Source organism: Erinaceus europaeus, chromosome 18, assembly GCF_950295315.1.
Source record: "Erinaceus europaeus chromosome 18, mEriEur2.1, whole genome shotgun sequence".
NCBI classification, from domain to species: domain Eukaryota; kingdom Metazoa; phylum Chordata; class Mammalia; order Eulipotyphla; family Erinaceidae; genus Erinaceus; species Erinaceus europaeus.
Window position 1 is genome coordinate 77,492,681 of NC_080179.1, and position 24,696 is coordinate 77,517,376.

Sequence of the window (24,696 nt, forward strand, 5' to 3'; positions counted from 1 at the left end):
AGCAATAGTGTAGTTCTGATGCTGAAGGATTTACTAGAGGCGCATACATATTCTGAGGAGATCGGGCGTGTCCAGGGTGGCACGGCCATAGGTGACAGGTGTATTCTGTTGATGCACACCACCCCTGGATGCATGCAGAGAGATGTAGGCTGCGGGCAGTGCAGCGCACTTGGCATGGAGTTCTCAAGCATGAGGTCTTGAGTTTGGTCACTGGATTCACATGTGACAGAGTGATGCTGTAGTTGTCTACTCTAATAAAGTAGTGTTAAACAAAGTAGATTCATGGTTTTGTACATACATTAAATCTATTTTACTTGTTGGGAATTAGATATGCACAAAAACATTTAGATAAATGTGTGTGATAACACATCTCTTGCATTTTTGCTACATTCAAATGAAAGAAGGCACTAGTAACTTGTTAATGAAAAGTACAGTTTAATAATAAGAGCTATTATTTTTTGAGTATTTAAAATCTACTAGTTACAGTATGATCCCTTTACATAGACGACTTTAATTATGCAGCAAAGCTGGTGTAGCTTTCACCATCTTGCTCGCTGTATAAACAAGGGCAGTGAGTCTTCAGAGAAGATGCACTGAACCCAACATGAATTCAGCTCTGTAGAGGGAGATTCAAGGTTGAGTGTCAGCCCAGTTCTATAATCTACTTGATCACAAATCTGTGCTCTGTGTTTACCCCTCCCTTATCACCCCGACTATAAATAAGTTCAATATAGTTTCTCTCTCTTCTTGTAAGAATACATTTATTTCCGTATTAGAGAGGAGAGGATATGGAGAAAACCACAATATCACTCTGGCCCATGCAATGCCAGGGTTCAAACTCAAGCAGTTCAGGCCTTAGAGCCCAGTGCTTTATCCACGTTGCCATGTCCCAGCTGCTCAAAATAGTCCATCATCACCTGATGTTAGAGGATTGAACTTAAATCCCACCGTGCTTACTGAATGTGTCCTTGGTGTTAGCCTATGGAAGAAATACAAATACATTTTCCATGTGAAGCCAAACAATAAAGATAATGCATGTGAAATGAGCAGAAAACATTGAAGCAAGGGAGAGAACAAAGGAAAATGTTTGAGGTGAAGATAAGTACTATAAATGGTTAGCATAGAGACAATAATTAGTATGAGATGAGACCATAGGAAAGCATTCAGGTAGAGCTATTTGTTCAAGCTGACCACTACATGGAAGTCAACTGTCATTGACATTTCTTTGATAGAGTTCAGGTCACCAATTATCTGTGTCAGACATGAGACAATAGAGATCCTACTTTCAGTCAACCTAAGATCTGCTAGCAAATTCACATAAATTGTACAGGAATCCAATGGTGTATTTCTTTCCATTCCACTGTTTTCCAATTTCTGCTTGTTGGCCTTAGTAAGAAAAGAGAGATGATGAATTTCTGTGGTTTACATGCTTCGTGTTTGTGTGATTTCTTCTGTTCATTTTATATGATTAGATTTTTTTCCCAATTATCAGATAGATTTATTTTGCTTTTCTTTCCTATCACTAAGAAAATTGCTGAATATCCAAAATATGTTCTGAAAAAATATGAAATAGTGTCATTTTGGAGACTGAAGGCCTGGAACTGAGTCCTGGCTTGATAGATAATTAGTTGTGTTGGTTTTCAGCTCATGAGACATTATATGAAGTTCAAGTTCCTGGACTTGAACCCTGGAATGAAACCTGCTTTTATCCTTTCCTGATGGCACTTGGAAAGAATTCTCCCCCAGATGCCAAGAGATTAGGATTCAGAGTTAAGTTGCATTAGTCTCAAATCACAGGACCTAAAGAAGCAAGTCCATGTCTGTAAAAGTGAACCAGGTGCACCACCACCAAGTAAACCCCACACATTACCATGTGCAAAGACCCAGGTTCCAGCCCCTAGTCCAGAATTGCAGTTTAGGACGCAGAATATATGCTTGCAGAATATATGCCTCATTCCACAGTGTTCTGCTTTGCCAGGTGTGTGAACCAGGTTTGAGCCTGAGCCCCACATTTAATGAAGATTTGATTTTGATGCTATAATGTCTTCTTTTATTCTCAGTTGCTATTATTTCTCTGTATCATAAAAAGAGGGTAAGAGATAGAAACAAATTATATAGCTGGTGCCTTTTCATAGATTATCTGTCACTAAATGGCATAAAAATCATAGTTGTACATTTTTACTGTATTATTCTTTAAAGATGTGTTTGCTTTAGTAACGTGAAGCAGGGGAGTACTAAGCCTGTCCTCTGGTGCAAAGGATGCTGGGAATCAACTCTATACCACCTCTAGGGCAACTCTTGTTTCATAGCAAGGAGGCATCTGGACTAGAGAGCCCATCTTGAAATCGCTTTTTTAAGGTTTGATCTAATGTTGACTATTGCATGTCACTCACTTCCCAGGAAGTCAAAATATTGAATTTTGAGTATTGAATTTGTTGTGCTGAATCCTTCCAATTAATTTGGTCATTTTGCAAGCACTGAAGGATTCTTGTGTTTTTAACATCTGGCCACACCACTCAAGTGAACCTTAAGGAAGGGTTTTCAGCTCATGAGAAAGTCCATGGACACTATGTGAAAGTTCCTGGACTTGAACCCTGGAATGAAACCTGCCTTTATCCTATCCTGATGGCACTTAGGAAGAATTCTCCTCCAGATGCCAACAGATTAGGACCCAGAGTTAAGCTGCATTAGTCATAAATCACGGGACCTAAAGAAGCAAGTCCATGTCTGTAACAGTGAACCAGGTGCACGACCACCAAGTAAGCCCCACACATTACCATGTGCAGACCCAGGTTCCAGCCCCCAGTCCAGAACTTCAGGGGCTATGTTTCCCTATAACTAGGGCAGTGCTACAACAGCCTCTCTTTCTGTCTCTCACTCCATAAAGAGAAAGACCACCAGGAGAAGGTGGATTTCTTTAGGCACCAGGCCCCAGCTATAATCTTGGTGGTAAACAAACAAAAACAGTGTTCTAATAGAAGTTATTTCTGGTAAACTTGATTCACAGTTCCACTAAGATTAAGATTTCTGGCAGTTGCAAAGACTCACCATGGAGAATATGGGAGGCATTGCGGAAAATCTATATTAAATTTCCCAGTGTGTTAATTGGTCATGCATCTATATTTTTATTTAACTTTAAAATATCTTTATTAAAACTTTTAAGTCTTTTGTTTTTTGTTTCTTTTCAACAGTTCTTTCAAAATGGAATCTGTGCATAACAAGATGAAAAGCTCTGGGAGTGATCTTCTGAGTATTTCAAGCTTCCCTAGTTACTTACGAAATGGTAAAGGACTTATAATATGATTTTTTATGTATAAAATAGAATGAGTTAGTCTCTATAACTTAGAGCACTCTGCATCTGAAATTGAGGATAATATATTTGTTGTCTAATTAGTCAATATTCCATATGGTTGCTATTTTAGTTTCTGTCTATATTTGAAATATATGAATACTTTTATTAAAATAAGTAACACTTATCCCTTCTTGTATGACTATAGAAGTCTCTTAACTACCTCTCTGCTCTTATTTTTATCTCCACACATTATTAAAAGTGTTTTATTTAGTCTTATGGAGAGGAGGAGGAGGAGGAAAGAGAGAGCCAGAGCATCATTAAACCGCATGGGATCCCAGGGATCAAACTTGGGACCTCATGCTTGAGGGCCTAGTGCTTTATCCATTGCACTACTTATTCCCCAGGCCACAGTGTCTATACTCCTATTTCTTTTTTTTTAATTTATTTTTTATTTAAGAAAGGATAAATTAACAAAACCATAGGGTAGGAGGGGTACAACTCCACACAATTCCCACCACCCAATCTCCATATCCCACCCCCTCCCCTCATATATTTCCCATTCTCTATCCCTCTGGGAGCATGGACCCAGGGTCATTGTGGGATGCAGAAGGTGGAAGGTCTGACTTCCGTAATTGCTTCCCCGCTGAACATGGGCATTGACTGGTCGGTCCATACTCCCAGTCTGCCTCTCTCTTTCCCTAGTAGGGTGGGTCTCTGGGGAAGCGGAGCTCCAGGACACATTGGTGGGGTCTTCAGTCCAGGGAAGCCTGGCCGGCATCCTGATGACATCTGGAACCTGATGACTGAAAAGAGAGTTAACATACAAAGCCAAACAAATTGTTGAGCAATCATGGACCCAAAGCTTGGAATAGTGGAGAGGAAGTGTTAGGGGGGTACTCACTGCAAACTCTAGTGTACTTCTGCTTTCAGGTATATATTTTGCACTAGTTTATGGATACGTGTGAACATATGCTCTCTCTCACAGAAACTGGTGTATATCCAGGTTTTGGGACTTTTTAAGAAAGTGAACCACCTGGGATGGAATTAGAGAATGCTGTGACAGGAAAGGTCTCACCCGAGTAATGAAGCTTCCCTTTAACTGCTCTTTTCTTATACTCCTATTTCTAACTGGCTAGAGTGGCTCTAAGTCAGGTCTTTATGCATCTGTGTTAGATCATTCAGTGGCTGGTTTCACTCCGAATAAAAGCAATGCTTAAAACAATTCAAAAGACCCACTCTCTCTCTTTTCAGTTAACTTGTTCTATTTGTATTAGTGACTTAACATTGATTTACAAAATTATAAGATAATAGGGATATGATTCCATGTCATTTCTGCCACCAGAGTCCTGTATCCAGGAGTCCAAAAGGTTGCAGATACAGGTTAACTGTGACTTCTAAAACTACCTGTCTATATTTGTATTTATTTGCCCATCCCCCCCACGGTCTTGTTTTCTCTGCCTAAGTAGCACCTACACCTATTAGTACTTCCTTTTCTCCTCTTCTCTTGCCAGTTCCTGATGGAGTTGGAGTTAGAAGCCTCTGGTTAAGACACCAGGCTTAATCCCCACCACCATAAGCCAGAGTTAAGCTGAGCAATACTTTGGCGTGTGTGTGTGTGTGTGTGTGTGTGTGTGTGTGTGTGTGTGTGTGTGTGTGTGTCCTCTGTATCTCTCTCACTAAAAAAATACTTTAACTCAAACTCAAACATACTATATGCCTTTGCTTTCATCTATCTTATTTATACTACTGACATGTGATCTCCATATTTTATATTTTTAAGACTCCAATTCACACCAATTTCTAGAACAATATCCCTAGGGTGTTAATAAACAGATTGCTTTGAATTATTGAGTTGGTAAGGAAAAGAATAGTAATTTTGGAGAGAAATGATTGAGGGTCAAGATGTAACTATCCAATTTACTACTTAAAGCTTTGGTCATATCTTTTATTCCTTTCAAAGTTATATTCACCTTTTTGGAGGGTGATGTTGTCTCAGGGGCTCTACTAGTGCAGACTGACATTTTCAGATTTAGAGAGGTGAAGAAGAAGAGAAAGAGGCACAGAGGACACAGCACCAAAGCTTCCTCCAGAATGGTGGGGGCTAGGCTCAAACTAGGACTGGACACATGGCAAAGCACCACACTATTGGACCAGTGGCCACCCCACTCCATTCGCTTTATGGGAATCAGCTTCCAGACTAGATGTGCTTGATACTTCCAAACTTGTGGATGGCATATTGGGATGATGTGGACGATAGTCCAGAGAGGTCTTCTCAGGGCTATTGAAAAGAACATACGGAGTATTAAGCGAAGATTTATTAATAGCTTCCAATTATTGAGTGGTTAGTGTAATTGAAGGACCATGCTAACGATTTTCAATGTACTATCTCAATATGTACAATAAATAATCTATCAGTTTCAATAAGAATAAGGATCTTTATTTTGCTCTTGGGAAAATGAGGCTCAGAGAGAGTTGGATGGCCGGCTTAGAGGCAAACAGTGGGCCAAGACTCCCATCCAAGTCTTAATTCTGAAGCATTTTCTCTTCCCATCATCATGCCAGACCTCTTCTCATTTACGATCCTACCTTCTGCTCCTCTCGTGAGGATTCAGTGGGCCTCCTATTTAGGTAGTGGTCCTCAGGGCTTTTTTTTTTTCTTTTATTTCTTTCTGTCTGTTCCTTTGACACCATGTGATTCAAATTGAAGGTGTTTCAGCATAGGGCTAGAAAATTGGCACTGAAGGGAAGGATCCACTATTTTTTCCCTGTGCTTACCCCAAGCAGTGCTGCCTCCATGAACCTGGGTTGTTGTAAACATCACCGTGCATAGGGACCCAGGTTCAGGGTCCCCACCTGCATTGGGAAAGCTTAACGGGGTCTTGGGCTGTAGGTAGCGCAGCGGGTTAAGCTCATGTGGCGCAAAGCACAAGGACCGGCCTAAGGGAAAGCTTACGGAGCAGAGAAGCAGGGCTGCAGGTGTCTCCTTCTCTGACTCTCTCTCTTTCTTTCTCTCTTTCTCTCTCTGTGTCTCCCTCTCCCTCTCCCTCTCCCTCTCCCTCTCCCTCTCCCTCTCCCTCTCCCTCTCCCTCTCCCTCTCCCTCTCCCTCTCCCTCTCCCTCTCCTCTCTCCCTCTCCCTCTCCCTCTCTGTCTCAAAGGGAAAAATGGAAATTAGGAGTAGTGGAGTTGTATACTTACCGATCCCTAGCAATAACCCTAGTGGAAAAAACAAACTAAAGCAAGAAAAAAGCAGAGAGAGACCACAAAAACAATAAAGCTGACTGAGTAGTGATCATTTTATCACTGGATAGTTGCTAATATCTAGAGCTGGCATTTACAGCATTTGCAATTCACTTAGATATAAGGAAGCACTTTTATCTTTAATAGCTGAAAGATAGGTGGTAAACGGAAAAGAGGTGTTTACTTGTGTTGTGACTTTTATAAAGTCACAGGCTGAGGTCCCCTTTTTTTCTTTTTTCCTTCTTTTTCTTTTCTTTTCTTCTTTTTCTTTCATTCTCTTTCTCTCACCTTTTCCCCTCCTTTCTCCCTCCATCCCTCCCTCCCTTTCTGCCTTCCTTTTTCTTCCTTCCCCTTCCCTCCTTCCCTCCTTCCCTCCTTCCCTCCTTCCCTCCTTCCTTCCTTCCTTCCTTCCTTCCTTCCTTTCTTTCTTTCTTTCTTTCTTTCATAGAAACAAAGAGAAAACGAAGGAAATCTATCACAGCACCTGAAGCCTCCTCCAGCGCAGGGAGGGCTGCACACAGCAAAGCCAGCACTGTCCGAGTTGAGCTATACCCTGGGCCAGAGGTGCTCTTTTCAAAAGGTGGTCAGGATCTTACACCTGCTCCTGTTGGTCGGAACTCTGACTGAGGACCATTGGTCAGCCTGGGATGTTTTCTTTTTATTTCCTCCCCCAAAGCCACAATTAATCCTTTACCTTATGCCTGACATTGCCAAGAAAAGTTGGCTCTTATATCTACCTTGTATTAAAATTTTAACATCCCATTAACGTGCACCGTGCAGGACCCCATGGTGCCGGTAAATAGTTACAGTGGATACTGACACTTGGCTTTGATGGCAAAGTCACAAGGCCAACAGAAGGAGAGGGAGAGAGCAAGATCAGAAGGAAAGGCTCCCCTGCCTGCTGTGCTTATGAAGCTGGAGCAAATATGACTTCAAAAATCGTAGTGGTGTGTTGCACTTACATATTTATGCACTGTCCTTGATCATTTCAAAAGCATGTTTCTGTTCAATCACAAAAAAGATATTAATAATGAACCAAAAGTTTATTTATTTCTTCCATAGGCTCAATTGACATTATATTCAGTACTTCCTATCACATCTTCCTTGACACCTAATGTGACTTATATATAGGTTAACAAACAAATGTATGTATATATAAAGCTGTTTTAATATAAAAAATTTTACATAAAATTTTAATTCAGTGAAAAACATAATAGCCTAATGCTAACTTAAGTAGCTGACACAGGATTTCAAATATTTATTAATTTAAATGCAGAATTACTGTGATAGTCTCTTCCTCATTAATCTTCTTACTTCATTTCTGAGTCCTGAAGCCCAGAGAACATGCTTTGCAATCAGAAAGCCTTAACCCGTTGGGCCCCCAATTTTGGTGATGATATGCACACTTTCCATCAATGGAAAGGAGTGTAGTGTGTGTGTGTGTGTGTGTGTGTGTGTGTGTCAGTGTGTGTGTGTGTCAGTGTGAGTGTGTGTGACTGTGTGTGTGAGTGTGTGTGAGTGTGTATGAGTGTGTGTGAGTGAGTGTGTGTGTCAGTGTGAGTGTATGTGTGTGTGAGTGAGTGTGTGTATGACTGTGTGTGTGAGTGTGTGAGTGTGTGTGTGAGAGTGTGTGTGAGTGTGTGTGAGTGTGTGTGTGAGTGTGTGTGTGTGAGTGTGTGTGTATGTGAGTGTGTATGTGAGTGTGTGTGTGTGTGAGTGAGTGTGTGTGAGTGTGTGTTTGTGTGTGAATGTCTGTGAGTGTGTGTATGAGTGTGTATGTGAGTGTGTGTGTGAGAGTGTGTGTGAGTGTGAGTGTGTGTGAGTGTGTGTGAGTGTGTGTGTGAGTGTGTGTGTGAGTGTGTGTGTCAGTGTGTGTGTGTCAGTGTGAGTGTGTGTGTGAGTGTGTGTGAGTGTGAGTGTGTGAGTGTGAGTGTGTGTGTGAGTGTGTGTGAGTGAGTGTGTGTGTGAGTGTGAGTGTGTGTGAGTGTGTGTGAGTGTGTGTGTGAGTGTTTGTGTGTGTGTCAGTGTGTGTGTGTCAGTGTGTGTGAGTGTGTGTGAGTGTGTGTGAGTGTGTGTGTGAGTGTGTGTGGGTGTGTGTGTGAGTGTGTGTGTGAGTGTGTGTGTGAGTGTGTTTGTGTGTGAATGTGAGTGTGTGTGAATGTGAGCGTGTGTGAGTGTGAGTGAGTGTGTGAGAGTGTGTGTGTGAGTCTGTGAGTGTGAGTGTGTGTGTGAGTGAGTGTGTGTGAGTGTGAGTGTGTGTGAGTGTGAGTGTGTGTGTGAGTTTGAGTGTGTGTGAGTGTGTGTGTGTGAGAGTGTGTGTGAGTGTGTGTGAGAGTGTGTGTGAGTCTGTGAGTGTGTGTGTGTGAGTTTGAGTGTGTGTGTGAGTGTGTGTATGAGTGTGTGTGAGTGTGAGTGTGTGTGAGTGTGAGTGAGTGTGTGTGAGTGTGTATGTGAGTGTGTGTGAGAGTGTGAGTGTGAGTGAGTGTGTGTGAGTGTGTGAGAGTGTGTGTGTATGAGTCTGTGAGTGTGTGTGTGTGTGTGTGAGTGAGTGTGTGTGAGTGTGTGTGAGTTTGAGTGTGTGTGAGTTTGAGTGTGTGTGAGTGTGTGTGTGTGAGTGAGTGTGTAGCTTTGTGTGTATGTGGCTGTGTGTGTGTGTGACTGTTTGTGTGTGACTGTGTGTGTGTGTGTGTGAGTGTGTGTGTGTGTGTGTGTGTGTGTGTGTGTGTGTGTGTTAAGAACTGTTGGCTTCTTAGTGAATATGTATTTAAATGATCCAAGCCCTAGTTCACAAAAAAAATCTCAAGTAGGAACACCATCCAAGAGGACACATTTAAAGCATGCAGGACATCTTTACAAACAAAGGAAATGAAGTCTGACATTTTTTTGTGGAACAGAGACTGATTCATGGTGAGGTAGATTTTCAGGCACTTTGGATGAGGAAAGGATTGTAAAATCTACTGACCTGATCTGGTGGTAATAGATACTGTGTATGCTGTAGGCAGAGGGCACAAACAAATGCTCAAGGTATAAATATGAATTTGATTTGATAGGTATGTGTGTTTGTATAATTGTTGAAAATATGTATCAGTTAGTTAGTAGTTACGGATTCTGGTTATGCTCTGAAAACATCATGTGAGGCACCTTTCCGAAGCAGTGATACATTTGTGCTAACACTACCCACTGTAGCATCTATTAAGTCAGGATCTCAAGATGCTTCTTGAAAAAAAGGGTTTCAGTTTGTTTTACTGAGAGAGATAAAGAGAGGAGCACAGAGAGAAAGACCAGAGCACTGTTCATCTTGGGCTTATGGTGGTGCTGAAGATTGAACTCGGGACCTCAGAGCCTCAGCTATGAAGTCTGCTGCAGAAACTTTATACTATCTCTCCAGCCATTCTAGAAACTTCCATTCTGGTACTGTTGTTTGGGCGGGGGGGAGTCTGTAAAGAGTGAATTTTGATTTTCTTGACAAGTCATATAGATAATTATTTTTTTATTTAGGTAAGAATGAAGCGCATAGCCCGGAACCCGATGATCCACTTTGGAAGCTCGTTTCTTGCTGGCGACACCAGTCTGTACAGGTACAGTGTGAAGGGGCTGGACAAGGTTTCCCTCTGTGCCTGCTCACAGCCTCTCCTGTTCCTGAAGCACGAGAATGAGAGACCCTCTTAGCCTCACTGAAAACCCCGGGCACTTCATTGAACAGAAGCAAGCAGAGGGCAGAGAAAATGTCCCATAGAGCTGCAAACTGCGTGGGGAAAGAGAGACTGCGGGACGGGGAAGGGATATTCTCCTCCTCCTCCTCCTCCTGCTCCTCCTCCTCTTCCTCTTTCTCCTCTTCCTCCTCCTGTTGAATTTGCACAAGGACAGTATGATGGTTGTCCACCAGTTCTCCGTGTTTGCCTCTCACTTTGCATTCGGATGTTCATTCTAGTGAAGAGGGGACAATTCAAAGTCACAGTTTATATGAAGTCCAGTCAGATCACACCCTCCTGGTAGCTTTTTGTGCAAGACTCACCCCCAAGCGTTTTAAATAATAGTGAAAATTATTATTATTATTATTTTAACTTACAGGTAACTGAAGCAATCCAAGCTGTTCTCTTGGCAGAGGTTCAATGGCACTTGAAGACCTTCAGGAAGACCCCAGCAAAAAACCAGCTGGCGTCCATGGCAGAGGACGGTAGCTCTGAGGAGATCCATGTGCTGCCAGAGGCAGCCTGGGCCAGGGAGTTCCTGCCACGGGACACTGCAGACACCGTGATTCCACAGGGTGAGTGAGATGAGCTGTCATAGCTTGATGGACTGCGTGGACGTGTGCGTGTGTGTGTGTGCGTGTGTGTGTGTGTGTGTGTGTGTGTGTGCGCGCGCGCACTATTTGATTTTATGTATTTAGGAGAGAGACAGAGAGAAGTTGCGAGGGAAGGGGAGACAGTGAGGACGAGACACATGCAGCCCTGCGGCTTTATTTCTTGTGAAGTTTCTCCCTACAGGCAGGGACAGGGGCTTTAAACCCAGGTGTATCATGCCTGGCCCCAAAGTAATGAATATTGTAAAGATTCTCATAATAGTAAGTTCCCTTTGTGCTCATTTATTTTCCTTTGATACCTTGGTAATAACTACATGACTTTTTTTTTTTTCTGAGAATCAAACAAGCAGTACTGTTAAAAGTAGTTTATAGTTGGGCTACTTCATCTCAAGACAAATTTTATTATTTTAATTTTGTAGTGGCAAGATTTGTTCTTTTGTTTAGTTGTTGAACCTAAATTTCTTTTTTGAGCTGTTATATTTTTAGTCCATATGCAAAGAATAAACAGTAAAAAAAAAAAATCCCAAAATGATTTAAAACTTTATCAGTACGCTTTTGATGAACAGACTGATTTATAATGTTAAATGTACATTTTTTACCAAGAAAGCAAATTAAAAATATATATGTTCAGTTACTGAGCTCTCAAGAGTTTTTCATATATATATAAATTTAATTTATGATTATGATGATGATGATGATTTTACCTCCAGTGTTATCACTATGGCTCAGTACCTATACTATGATTCCATGGCTCCTTTGGCCATTTTTTAATTTTTTAGGATAGGAAAAATAGAAATTAAGAAGGTGGGGGGAGAAAGATAGACACCTGCAGATCTGCTTCACCTCTTGTGAAGTGACCCCCTGAAAGTGGGGAGCCGGGGCTCAAACTGGGATCGTTGAGTGGGTCCTTGCACTTTACACTGTGTGCTTAACCTAGTGTGTCACTACTCAGCTCCCTGTTATATATTTTGAACTGGAAGACATGATAATGTCACATTTAAAATTCTGAAGCTTAGAACACCATCTTTCTTAAAGATGGGTTCATACCTTATTATTTTATAAAATTACTGGTAGAAAGCATTCTATAGTGAGTACATGTGTGGCATAAAACCTCACTTAGTGAAGCCTGGTGATCAAAATAAGTAGGACCTTTTTTAATTCCAATGCCACTATTGTTTGAGTCTGTAAATAGTTGTTTAAAGCGAGATGACTATCTCAAGTCATTTGTTTGGCTTCCAAATATTACATTTTATGTTCTTCTCTAGTACACAGTATTTTCCACAATGACAGCATGAAGGAAATTGGACTTAAATCAGCTTGATCTAAAAATTGAATAATTTATTGCATGGTTTTCTTAGATTTGTATTCTTTACTAATCAATTATACTTCCTGTTGCCAAAGAAAATGCCATAATGATCCTGGGTCCATACTTCCAGAGGGAGAAATAATAGGAAAGCTTTCAAGAGAGGGGATGGGATATGGAGTTCTGATGGTGGGAATTGTGTGGAATTATACCCCCTCTTATCCTATGGTCTTGTCATTATTTCCATTTTATAAATAAAAATTGAAGACAGGACAAGAAAATGCCATATATGGTCAGGTCATTACCATCTCATCCCCTGTGGGGGAAAAAAAAAGCACACCTGGCTTGAATTATTCCTGTAGAGATGCCTCTATGAGGGGGTGGGAACCACAGGAAGTAAAAGTGGAAGCCTGCTGTATCTTTTACCTTGACAGTATGTTTCCTGTTTGTTGTTGCTTTTACTACTTGCTTTTTAATCAGACATCTACAACTAGTAAGTAATGTGATATTTTATGGGAGAGTTGTGGAACTGGAGTTTACATGTTTATAATGATTACATAGCTCTCTTTGAATCTCTTCAGTAAGAAATCATAAAGTGACAGTTACATTTGAGGCTTAGATTCTTTGCTTTTAAATTATTTATTTTATTAAAATGCATTTCCATGTTATTTTCTTTTACTTTCTTCTGGACATGTGATTTTTGATCAAGTTAAACAAGTCCTCTAAATTGTCCCATTAAATAAATTGGCCGATACAGAAAGAACATACTTTTGTAGAAAAAACTGTCACCTTGGAGTTATTGGCTGAACTTAAATTAACCATCTTTAACTAGGCTACAATGTATCTGTGTTGTTGATGTATCAACTAGGGTATCTCAAATCGTTAGTATGTGCATCTGCTCAGATACAGCTCCCAAATGAAACACTGAACTGCTCTTTATTTAAATGAAAGTATACACGTGCACTTTATCAAGGACATAGCCATCCTCTCTGCAGAAAAGTGCATGGTTTTTGGCAGCTGTCAGAAGATGGTCTAGGCTTTGAATCAGGCAGGCCTCCTCTGCTTGCTGAGGTTCTCAGAAAGAGCTCTGTCTAGTGAAAAGGCATTGGACAGAGTTGCCTACCTAGCAGGAGCACTCTTCCCACCTGTCTTAATTTATAGTAAATGCATCTTCTGCCACTTCCTTTGAGGTTTCCAAAGGAAGTGAGATCTCATGTAATATAATCTGATGCTCACAGAAGTTATTTAGAACCATCTATGTGTATGGAGAGGCAAGGGGCTGATGTGGGGGACACATCAAAGATATTCCTCTGCTCTTCCTTGCTTCAGGATCTCTTATTTGCGTGCATATTTTATAATGGGTGCACCACCTATATACCAATAACCTGCATTGTTTATAACTAACGGTACATTGATAATACTGGTGACCATGCTTCAGAGCTGCTTCTTGCCATTTCATGTTTATGTCTCTTTTTCCCCTCTAGTGACAGAAAGGTTGAGAGGGGAAAAGGAAATGGAGAGGGGAGAAAGAGAAACATGTAGGGATGGATACACAGTAAAAAGCTGGATATTTTTCGTAACAGTAGAGGAGAGAGGTAGGTAGGTAAGTTTGCTGCCTTGCCCAAGTTCATGTCCAGCCACTGCCTGAGAGACCCATGACACTGGGAGTAGCTGTGGTACATCGATGTCTCTCTCTGTGCCACTCCGTCTGAGTGAAGAGTAGCCACAGACCTCTCTCATAAACAGAAAGAGAAAGGTTCTCTTAGAGATGGTCAACAGTCATCAGCTGCTGGACCTCATCTCCAATGACTTCTGAGCGCAGCACTGCAAGCTCTTCTACTCAGAAGAGCTTAATAAGAAAGGTTTCTAGAGAATATACATTGAGATAAACACAAGTCGTGGTAGTTATGGTGTCCCCCAAATTGAACAACTAAAAAAACTTTCGGGTCGGGCGGTAGCAGCAGGTTAAGCGCAGGTGGCGCAAAGCACAAGGACCAGAGTCAGGATTCTGGTTTGAGCCCCTGGCTCCCCACCTGCAGGGGAGTCGCTTCACAGGTGGTGAAGCAGGTCTGCAGGTGTCTGTCTTTCTCTCCCCCTCTCTGTCTTCCCCTCCTCCCTCCATTTCTCTCTGTCCTATTCAACAATGAACAACATCAACAATGGCAATAATAACCACAATGAGGCTACAACAACAAGGGCCACAAAAAGGGGGAAAAATGGCCTCCAGGAGCGGTGGATTCATGGTGCAGGCACCGAGCCCAGCAATAAGTCTGGAGGAAAAAAATATTTTATGGCTGGGAACTGGGAATGCCAACCAATAAATATATTTCAATAAATAGAAATAAAATAGACTTGATGTATTACTTGAAAGGGTAAAAAATTAGCTGGGCAGTGTCCTAGCCAGTTGACTCAACACATCACCACGCACAAAGACCCGAGTTCACACCCCTGGTCCCTTCAAGTTCTCTCTGTCCAGTGAAATATATATATCGCCTCCAGGGTTATCTCTGGCTTTTGGTGCCCGCACTATGAATCCACTGCTCCTGGAGGCCATTCTTTCCCATTTTATTTCCCTTATTCTTGCCCTTGTTGTTATTATTGTTCTTGTTGTCATTGCTGTTGTTGTTGGATAGGACAGAGAGAAATGGAGAGAGGAGGGGAAGACTTAGAGGGGGAGAGAAAGACACCTGTAGACCGCTTGTGAAGTGACCCCTTGCAGGTGGGGAGCCGGGGCCTTGAACCAGGATCCTTAGGCAGGTCCGTGTGCTTTGTGCTATGTGTGCTTAACCCACTGTGCTACTGAATGCCCCCCAAAATAAGTATTTTCTAAAAAATAGCAGTGTGGAAGAAAGGGAAGAGGGAATCAAAAGCAAATTTCATACTGATCGATCTGAGTGATGTAATAAACTATCTTGATTAACCATCTTGCTGTGCGTGTTTAAGTGAAGATGAATTTATACATCATTAACAAATGTCTTTCACCTAAAATATGAGATAGCTTTTCACAACAGTGCTTTTCTTTGCCCTGTGCATGACCCAGGCTCAAATCTGGCCCCACTGTGTCAAAGGAAGCTCCAGTTCTGTCCTCTTCCTCTTTCTCTTTCTCTTTCTCTCTCTCTCTGCCTCACAGTGTCTGTCATAAAAGATGCAATATTTTTATTGGGGTTTAATATCTGTTCTGCCTGACTTTCCACTCCTTGTTAAACAGGTAGGGAGAATTTAGCAACACCCCCCCATATATTTTTCTGAAACACGCCAGGGCCTCTCTTACCTCTCTATATCACCCTCAAGCTTGCATTGTCTTAGAAAGATGGATAGTCTCCAATCTTTGTTTCAAGGGAATCTTATCTTCCACAGAGATTGAGACTGATGTTTCTCATCTCTTCGTAGAAAGGGTGAGCGCACCAACCTACCATCTTTCTACCCCCCACCCTGCTCCCCTCACCCCCACCTCCAGGCCCCAGTGAACAAACTGGAATGCCGACCTGTCCCACCACACCGAGGGACAGGAGCGCCAAGGGACTGAGTTAAATATTTCCTTGGCGGCAGCTGCACAGGCACCGCCATATTGATTATTGTCATTTAAATTTATCGACGAAGGAAAAAAGTGGCCCAGAGCCCTTGGCCACAATCAATGGGCTTTGTGCTATTGTTCTCGGAGCTGAGACTGGCCTCCCAGCACCCGCCTTTCCAGAACACGGGCTCAGACGATTTATCTTCCCTCCGCTCCCCCCTCACTTTAGGTGGGTCCTTCACCTCAGAGCTGCTAATAAGTGTTTATTGAGTGGAGGGATGGATGGATGGACAGTGGAAGGGCTCAGCTGACTCTTCATTAGAAATAGGAAGTGGAGCTGATGACAGTTGGCTGCTGGCTTCCCTCCAGCCGCCAGAGATGATCTGAGGGTGGACACTGAAGTCACTTTCTGAGTAGTATCACTCTGGGGGCATTTGGAGTGGATGGAGCAGGCTTACCAAAACAAATAAATCAGCTAACAAACTAAAGACATGAGTCAGTCTTGTGTGTAACCATTAGGACATGCCTATTTCATCATGGCTGGTTATGTGTTTGTTTATCTGTTGCTTTTTTTTCTTTAGTGGGTGTGTCAGGAACAGTGCCGTCGTTGACACACGGGCACAACCTCTCACCTCCTGGTGATGTTGACACGTGCACACGGCAGCTCTCACCCCCCAGTGTAGGTCCTTCTCTGCCATCGCACACGAGGACCTGAATGCCTCCAGTTCCCTCTCGGCCTCGTTTCCCACCGTCCTTTGCCTTGATGCAATGCACTGATAGTGGATTATTTGATTTCTTCACTGTTTATGCCTCTATGATGGATATTCCAAGCCTGTATTTTTCTCAGAGGCAAGGCCTACCCCAAAGCCTTCTACTTACTCCCCCTTCAGCTGCAGCTTCTCCCTGGGTGTATTTTAGGAGCTCTGACAGTAAGCACTGTTTCTTCAGTATTTGGACTCACTTTCTGGATCCCGAATTACTGAAGTTCCCTCTGAGTCTCTGCTTTGTTCCCGATGGCTCCTCCCGCGGCCTCTGTGCTGGCCTCTTTGTAGTGTTGCGCACTTCAGTCAGGCACCTCCCTCTGGTGTCACCCAAACTCCCTAGCCTCAAACTCTGTTTGTTTTTGCCAGCAGAGACTTTATGCCTATACAGCTCCTCGCTACCTTGATCCCTTCCTTCCTTCCTTCCTTCCTTCCTTCTCTCTTTCCTTTATAGACGTTGAGAGACAGAGAGCTAGATAGAGAGAAAGACAGAGAAGGAGACGCACCTGCGGGTGTGATATTCCTTCGGTCACCTTTTATCTAACAATCTTGTACCAGACACTACTCACTGCTAAGGCTGCAAAACAGAATAATCCCTGCTATTTCACTTACGGATTTTAATCTCTGTCTATACCTAGGTTGTTTCCAGAAATCCCATGGCACTGGTTAATGGACATGCATTTAATGTAGGCATTAAAAGTCACCAAAGTTTGAGCTTTGGGGCTGAGTGGTGGCACATGCACCTGTGGAGCGTAGACATTAACATGTGCCAGGATCCTGGTTTACTTTCCTCGTCCCCACCTGCAGGGGGAAGGTTCACACACAGTGGAACAGAACTGCAGAAGTTTCTCCTTTCTGTCTCTCCTTTTCCAGATCTTCTGTCTTTCACCTTCTATCTAAAAGGCAAATAAAATAGCCCCTGGGAGTAGTGGAGTCACACAGTCACCAAGTCCCAATGATGACCCTGGTGACAAAGAAATATATACACAACAAAAATTTCATGTGTCAGAAAAGACAGAGTTGCTGAAGCGTCTATAGGGCGGAAGGGACTCTATTACACTGTTGATGGAACTATAAATTTGGCCAAGTCTTGTGGAAAACAATTTGGAGATTCATGAGCATGTTAGAAGTGAATCTACCCTATGACCTGATAATTCCTCTCCTGGAGATCTACCCAAAGGAAGCAAAGTATCTATCCAAAGAAATCTGTTCACACCGCATAATTTCATCATGTTCAAACAGCATAATTTCTGACAACCCAAAGTTGGAAGCAACCCAGATGTCTAACAATAGATTGGAAACTAATAAAGTGTGGCATATTTACATATAAATAATGGGATACTATGCAGTTGTAAAAAATGTCCTTTGTTATACCTGGAGCAGGGCTTGAAGGTATCATCTTTGAGTGAGATAAGCCAGACAAAGAAGGTCCACCAGTATTGGATTATCTCACTTGTAGTGGGACTTAAAAAGCAGGGAGAAAAGGGGCAGCATAAACTTGTGCTGGGTGTGCTTTGTTGCACCAGAACAACAACCTCTGGGGAAGGTAGAAAGGGGATGGATGGGTGTTCTGGGGCCCTGGTGCACTTCTTCTTCTTCTAGCATTTGCCCTTCTTCCATAGCCAGTCAACAGCATCAGGTTGAGCCTGATGTAAAGTTTCGAGACCTCCTTTGAATCTGGAGAGGTGGCAGTCATTGACTATGTGGGTCATAGTCTGTCTGGAGCCGCAGGGGCAGTTCGGGTCGTCTCTGGCTCCCCAGCAATGGAACATAGCAGTGCACTAGCCATGGCCTGTTCGATAGCGATGGAGGAGGGTCCAATCATAACGTGCTAGGTCAAAGCCGGGTTGACGCTTGCAGGGGTCTGTGATGAGGTGTTTGTTCTTTACCTCAGCTGACTGCCAACTCTGTTTCCAAGAGTCTGGAACAGAGAAGTTCAGTGTAGGCGTAGGGGACCAGATTGGGTGACGAGACGTCAAGCGTTGGACAGGGTGGGCGAAGATATCCGCATATATTGGCAGGTCCGGTCGAGCGTAGATGTGGGAAATGAACTTAGATGATGCCGCATCCCGACGAATATCTGGCGGGGCGATGTTGCTAAGAACTGGCAGCCATGGAACCGGGGTGGAACAGATGGTTCCAGAAATGATCCTCATGGAGGAATATAATTTGGAATCGACCAAGTGGACATGGGGGCTACGGAACCATCCTGGGGCACAGTATTCTGCAGTGGAATAGCATAATGCCAGAGAGGATGATCGTAGTGTGGCAGCGCTCGTGCCAGTCTTGCAATGATGTTATTCCTCGCGCCCACCTTTGCTGCACTATGGGAAGGAATCTAGGTTGGGGAGTGGGTGTCTTTTTTTCCTTAATCTTTCACCTCTTTGTTTTAGTTAATTTAGCATAACCACCTCCAGCTCCCCAAAAGCCAAAGTGTCTTTTTTCTATTTTTATTAGTGATTTAACACTGATTTGCAAAATTGTAAGATAACTGGGGCACAATTCCACTGTTTTGCGCACATGGTGCAAAGCACAATCCAGCCTAAGGATCCTGGTTCAAGCCCCCGGCTCCCCACCTGCAGGGGAGTCGCTTCACAGGTGGTGAAGCAGGTCTGCAGGTGTCTGTCTTTCTCTCCCCCTCTCTGTCTTCCCCTCCTCTCTCCATTTCTCTCTGTCCTAGCCAACAACGATGACATCAAGAATAACAACAATAATAACCACAACAATCAAAAAACAAGGGCAACAAAAGGTAACAAAGAGACAGAGAGAGAGAGAGAGAAAGAAAGAAAGAAAGAGAGAGAGAGAGAGAGAGAGAAAGAAGGAAAGAGAGAGAGAGAGAAAGAAAGAGTTTTAGAGAAAGCAATCCTACTTTGTTTTGTGTCTTCACTCGCTCCACTGGAAACTGTAGTGGTTCTTCTAAGGTCACAGATATGGTCTGACTATTATTTCTGTTAATATATATAGTATTAATATTACACTATTACTTCTATTAATATATATATATTCCCACTTTTTCCTGTGGTCCTACCTTTTTTTCCTTTCTATGTCACACTTAAACCTACGACTACTTCAGAATGTCTTCCTTTCCTCCTCTTCTCTCCCTCTGGGTCCTGATGGAGTTGGGGTTCAGAGCCCTCTGCTCGTCTTCTCTCATTTCTCTCCCTCTGGGTCCTGATGGAGTTGGGGTTCAGAGCCCTCTGGTCATCTTCTCTCATTTCTCTCCCTCTGGGTCCTGATGGAGTTGGGGTTCAGAGCCCTCTGGTCATCTTCTCTCATTTCTCTCCCTGTGGGTCCTGATGGAGTTGGGGTTCAGAGCCCTCTGCTCGTCTTCTCTCATTTCTCTCCCTCTGGGTCCTGATGGAGTTGGGGTTCAGAGCCCTCTGGTCATCTTCTCTCATTTCTCTCCCTGTGGGTCCTGATGGAGTTGGGGTTCAGAGCCCTCTGGTCGTCTTCTCTCATTTCTCTCCCTCTGGGTCCTGATGGAGTTGGGGTTCAGAGCCCTCTGGTCGTCTTCTCTCATTTCTCTCCCTGTGGGTCCTGATGGAGTTGGGGTTCAGAGCCCTCTGGTCGTCTTCTCTCATTTCTCTCCCTGTGGGTCCTGATGGAGTTGGGGTTCAGAGCCCTCTGCTCGTCTTCTCTCATTTCTCTCCCTGTGGGTCCTGATGGAGTTGGGGTTCAGAGCCCTCTGGTCGTCTTCTCTCATTTCTCTCCCTGTGGGTCCTGATGGAGTTGGGGTTCAGAGCCCTCTGGTCGTCTTCTCTCATTTCTCTCCCTGTGGGTCCTGATGGAGTTGGGGTTCAGAGCCCTCTGGTCGTCTTCTCTCATTTCTCTCCCTGTGGGTCCTGATGGAGTTGGGGTTCAGAGCCCTCTGGTCGTCTTCTCTCATTTCTCTCCCTCTGGGTCCTGATGGAGTTGGGGTTCAGAGCCCTCTGGTCGTCTTCTCTCATTTCTCTCCCTCTGGGTCCTGATGGAGTTGGGGTTCAGAGCCCTCTGCTCGTCTTCTCTCATTTCTCTCCCTCTGGGTCCTGATGGAGTTGGGGTTCAGAGCCCTCTGCTCGTCTTCTCTCATTTCTCTCCCTGTGGGTCCTGATGGAGTTGGGGTTCAGAGCCCTCTGCTCGTCTTCTCTCATTTCTCTCCCTGTGGGTCCTGATGGAGTTGGGGTTCAGAGCCCTCTGCTCGTCTTCTCTCATTTCTCTCCCTGTGGGTCCTGATGGAGTTGGGGTTCAGAGCCCTCTGGTCGTCTTCTCTCATTTCTCTCCCTCTGGGTCCTGATGGAGTTGGGGTTCAGAGCCCTCTGGTCGTCTTCTCTCATTTCTCTCCCTCTGGGTCCTGATGGAGTTGGGGTTCAGAGCCCTCTGGTCGTCTTCTCTCATTTCTCTCCCTCTGGGTCCTGATGGAGTTGGGGTTCAGAGCCCTCTGGTCGTCTTCTCTCATTTCTCTCCCTCTGGGTCCTGATGGAGTTGGGGTTCAGAGCCCTCTGCTCGTCTTCTCTCATTTCTCTCCCTCTGGGTCCTGATGGAGTTGGGGTTCAGAGCCCTCTGCTCGTCTTCTCTCATTTCTCTCCCTCTGGGTCCTGATGGAGTTGGGGTTCAGAGCCCTCTGCTCGTCTTCTCTCATTTCTCTCCCTGTGGGTCCTGATGGAGTTGGGGTTCAGAGCCCTCTGCTCGTCTTCTCTCATTTCTCTCCCTCTGGGTCCTGATGGAGTTGGGGTTCAGAGCCCTCTGGTCGTCTTCTCTCATTTCTCTCCCTCTGGGTCCTGATGGAGTTGGGGTTCAGAGCCCTCTGGTCATCTTCTCTCATTTCTCTCCCTCTGGGTCCTGATGGAGTTGGGGTTCAGAGCCCTCTGGTCATCTTCTCTCATTTCTCTCCCTCTGGGTCCTGATGGAGTTGGGGTTCAGAGCCCTCTGGTCATCTTCTCTCATTTCTCTCCCTCTGGGTCCTGATGGAGTTGGGGTTCAGAGCCCTCTGGTCGTCTTCTCTCATTTCTCTCCCTCTGGGTCCTGATGGAGTTGGGGTTCAGAGCCCTCTGGTCGTCTTCTCTCATTTCTCTCCCTCTGGGTCCTGATGGAGTTGGGGTTCAGAGCCCTCTGGTCGTCTTCTCTCATTTCTCTCCCTGTGGGTCCTGATGGAGTTGGGGTTCAGAGCCCTCTGGTCGTCTTCTCTCATTTCTCTCCCTCGGGTCCTGATGGAGTTGGGGTTCAGAGCCCTCTGGTCGTCTTCTCTCATTTCTCTCCCTCTGGGTCCTGATGGAGTTGGGGTTCAGAGCCCTCTGCTCGTCTTCTCTCATTTCTCTCCCTGTGGGTCCTGATGGAGTTGGGGTTCAGAGCCCTCTGGTCGTCTTCTCTCATTTCTCTCCCTGTGGGTCCTGATGGAGTTGGGGTTCAGAGCCCTCTGCTCGTCTTCTCTCATTTCTCTCCCTGTGGGAGGATGGGCCAGAATTCTCTTTGAGGTGCAGGAGGTGGAAGTCTCTCTTGCTGCACTGCTTCTCCACTGGACATGGGCATGAGCAGGCATGTCCACACCCAGCCTGTTTCTCTGTTTCTCTCTTTCTCTGGTGAGGTAGGCTCTGCAGAGGTGAGGGTCCAGGACTCATTGGTGAGGTCATCCGTTCTGGACACATGTCAGGATGGAGACATAGTAGTATCTGCAACGTGGTGAATGAAAGGCAGTGACATATGATGCAGGACACAAGACATCTAGACACCTGTCACGGGGGAGATGAGAGGTCGTACCCGCGTTACAACAACTGCACTTTAAACTGTTGACCCCCAGAAGCACGCGCGCGCACGCGCGTGTGTGTGTGTGTGTGTATGCATGCACAACATATATACATGTACGCATTACCCTCTGAATGTCCGTCACCGTGCTGGCAGGAACCTGACTTTCCCACGCGCACTTTCCCTTTACCTGCCCCACACTTTGCGTCATTTGGAATCTCACTCTGGTCTAAGATGTAACTGAAGGTGCCGCACCTCTGATCACTGCCCACCTGCACCTTCCTGCTGCTCTTGTATCTTCTAAGGCAGCGTGTGCCCTCTGCCCTCTGACGCTTCACCTCTCTTCCCTCCTTTGACTATGAATCCAGTGCTCTTGGCAGCTACCGTGCCACATGGTATGTGTCTGTGTGTGTGTGTGTGTGTGTCTGTGTGTGTGTCTGTGTGTGTGTGTGTCTGTGTTTATGTGTCTCTGTGTGTGTGTGTATGTGTCTCTGTGTGTGTGTCTGTGTGTGTGTCTGTGTGTGTGTCTGTGTGTGTGTGTGTCTGTGTGTGTGTCTGTGTCGGTGTGTGTATGTCTGTGTGTGTGTCTGTGTCGGTGTGTGTGTGTGTCTATGTGTGTCTGTGTGTGTGTGTCTGTGTGTGTGTCTGTGTCTGTGTGTGTGTGTGCGTCTGTGTGTCTGTGTCAGTGTGTGTATGTCTGTGTGTGCGTCTGTGTGTCTGTGTGTGTGTGTCTCTGTGTGTGTTTGTCTATGTGTCTCTGTGTGTGTCTGTGTCAGTGTGTGTCTGTGTCAGTGTGTGTCTGTGTCAGTGTGTGTCTGTGAGTGTGAGTCTGTGTGTGTGTGTGTGTGTGTGTGTCTGTGTGTGTGTGTGGGGGGGTGCCCAGTGCACTTCTGCTGTCTGAGTGGATGGGTGGATGGTAAGTGACAGTGACAGTGACAGGCACGTGCTGCAGGCCTCTAAGCTGTGGCAGGATGGTAGACATGCTGAATAATATATGTTAAGTCTTCAGGTAGAAGGAAAATTGAAATGATCAGTTTAAAAATGATGGTTTTCTCCTAGCAGGTTAATCAGAGGCGTTTCCCACATTCATTTCTTTAACTCACAGGCGATCTGCCTCCCTAGAGAGTCACCAGGGACAGTGCCAACAGCTGCCTGAAAGCTGACAAATAAGTAAACAGGCTGTCTGATAGTGTCCACCCATCACCATGCACAGGCCAAGTGTCCCTTCTCCTCTCTGTTTCTCCTTTCTGTCTTTCCCACTATGAAAAAACTATCTTGGGGCCAGGCAGTGGCACGCCAGGTTAAGTGCATATAGTATGAAGTGCAAAGACTTGTGCAAGGATCCCGGTTCTAGCCCCTGGTTCCCCACCTGCAGGGAAGGTTACTTCACAAAATGGTGAAGCACGTCTGCAGGTGTCTGTCTTTCCCTCTATGTCTCTGTCTTCCCCTCCCCTCCCAGTTTTTCTTTGTCATATCCAATAAAAAATATGGCCTCAAGGAGCAGGGATTTGTAGCACTGGCACCGAGCCCCAGTGACTACCCTAGAGACAAATAAATAAAATAAAATAAGATAAGATAAAATAGATAAGATAAAATAAATTAGAATAAAATGAGATAAGATAAGATAAAATAAAATAAAATAGATAAGATAAAATGAAATAGAATAAATAAAATAAAATAAGATAAAATAAAATAGTATCTCTAGGAATGGAGGAATCGCGCAGACGCCAAGTCCCACTGATAACCATGGTGGCATAAATAAATAACAAATAAAATAAATAGCAAATAAAATAAAAGACAGAGTCATTAATCTGTAGTCCATGGAAAAAAGTATAAGAAATAAGGCAGTTTGTGCAAAGAATAATTGCTACTTTTATAAAACTTTTTTATTTTAAATTTATTTATTCCCTTTTGTTGCCCTTGTTGTTTTATTGTTGTAGTTATTATTGTGTTGGATAGGACAGAGAGAAATGGGGAGAGGAGGGGAAGACAGAGAGGGGGAGAGAAAGACAGACACCTGCAGCACGGCTTCACCACTCATGAAGCTCCCCCTGCAGGTGAGGGGCTATGGTTTGAGCCCGGGTCCTTGTGCATGGTGACGTGTGTGCTCTACTGGGTGCAACATGGCCCTGCGCCACTCTAACATTTTCAGCTGCTGCTGTTCACACGTGTTCGTCAGTCTTGCTGTTAGCCATGACTTCTTTCAGGTTGTTGTTGTTTTTGTTTTGTTTTTCCTCCAGGGTGATTGCTGGGCTCGGTGCCTGCACCATGAATCCACCGCTCCTGGAGGCCAAGTTTTTCCCCTTTTGTTTCCCTTGTTGTTGCAGCCTTGTTGTGGCTATTATTATTGTTGTTGATGTCATTCGTTGTTGGATAGGACAGAGAGAAATGGAGAGAGGAGGGGAAGACAGAGAGGGGGAGAGAAAGACAGACACCTGCAGACCTGCTTCACCGCCTGGGAAGCGACTCCCCTGCAGGTGGGGAGCCGGGGGTTCGAACCAGGATCCTTCCACTGGTCTTTGCACTTCGCACCACGTGCACTTAACCTGCTGCGCTACCGCCTGACT

At 44.4% G+C, this 24,696-nt stretch overlaps 1 protein-coding gene across 1 annotated transcript in view; it reads left to right on the forward strand.

Annotated features, from left to right (window-relative positions):
• The window catches only part of LOC103121840 (WD repeat-containing protein 72-like), a 102,279-nt gene that overhangs the window by 4,579 nt on the left and 73,004 nt on the right, over positions 1-24,696 (forward strand). Inside the window, exons 3-5 of the mRNA XM_060178277.1 lie at positions 3,192-3,283; positions 10,029-10,108; positions 10,602-10,797. Of these exons, the coding sequence (XP_060034260.1) occupies positions 3,192-3,283; positions 10,029-10,108; positions 10,602-10,797 (368 nt within the window). The remainder of the gene's footprint in view (positions 1-3,191; positions 3,284-10,028; positions 10,109-10,601; positions 10,798-24,696) is intronic.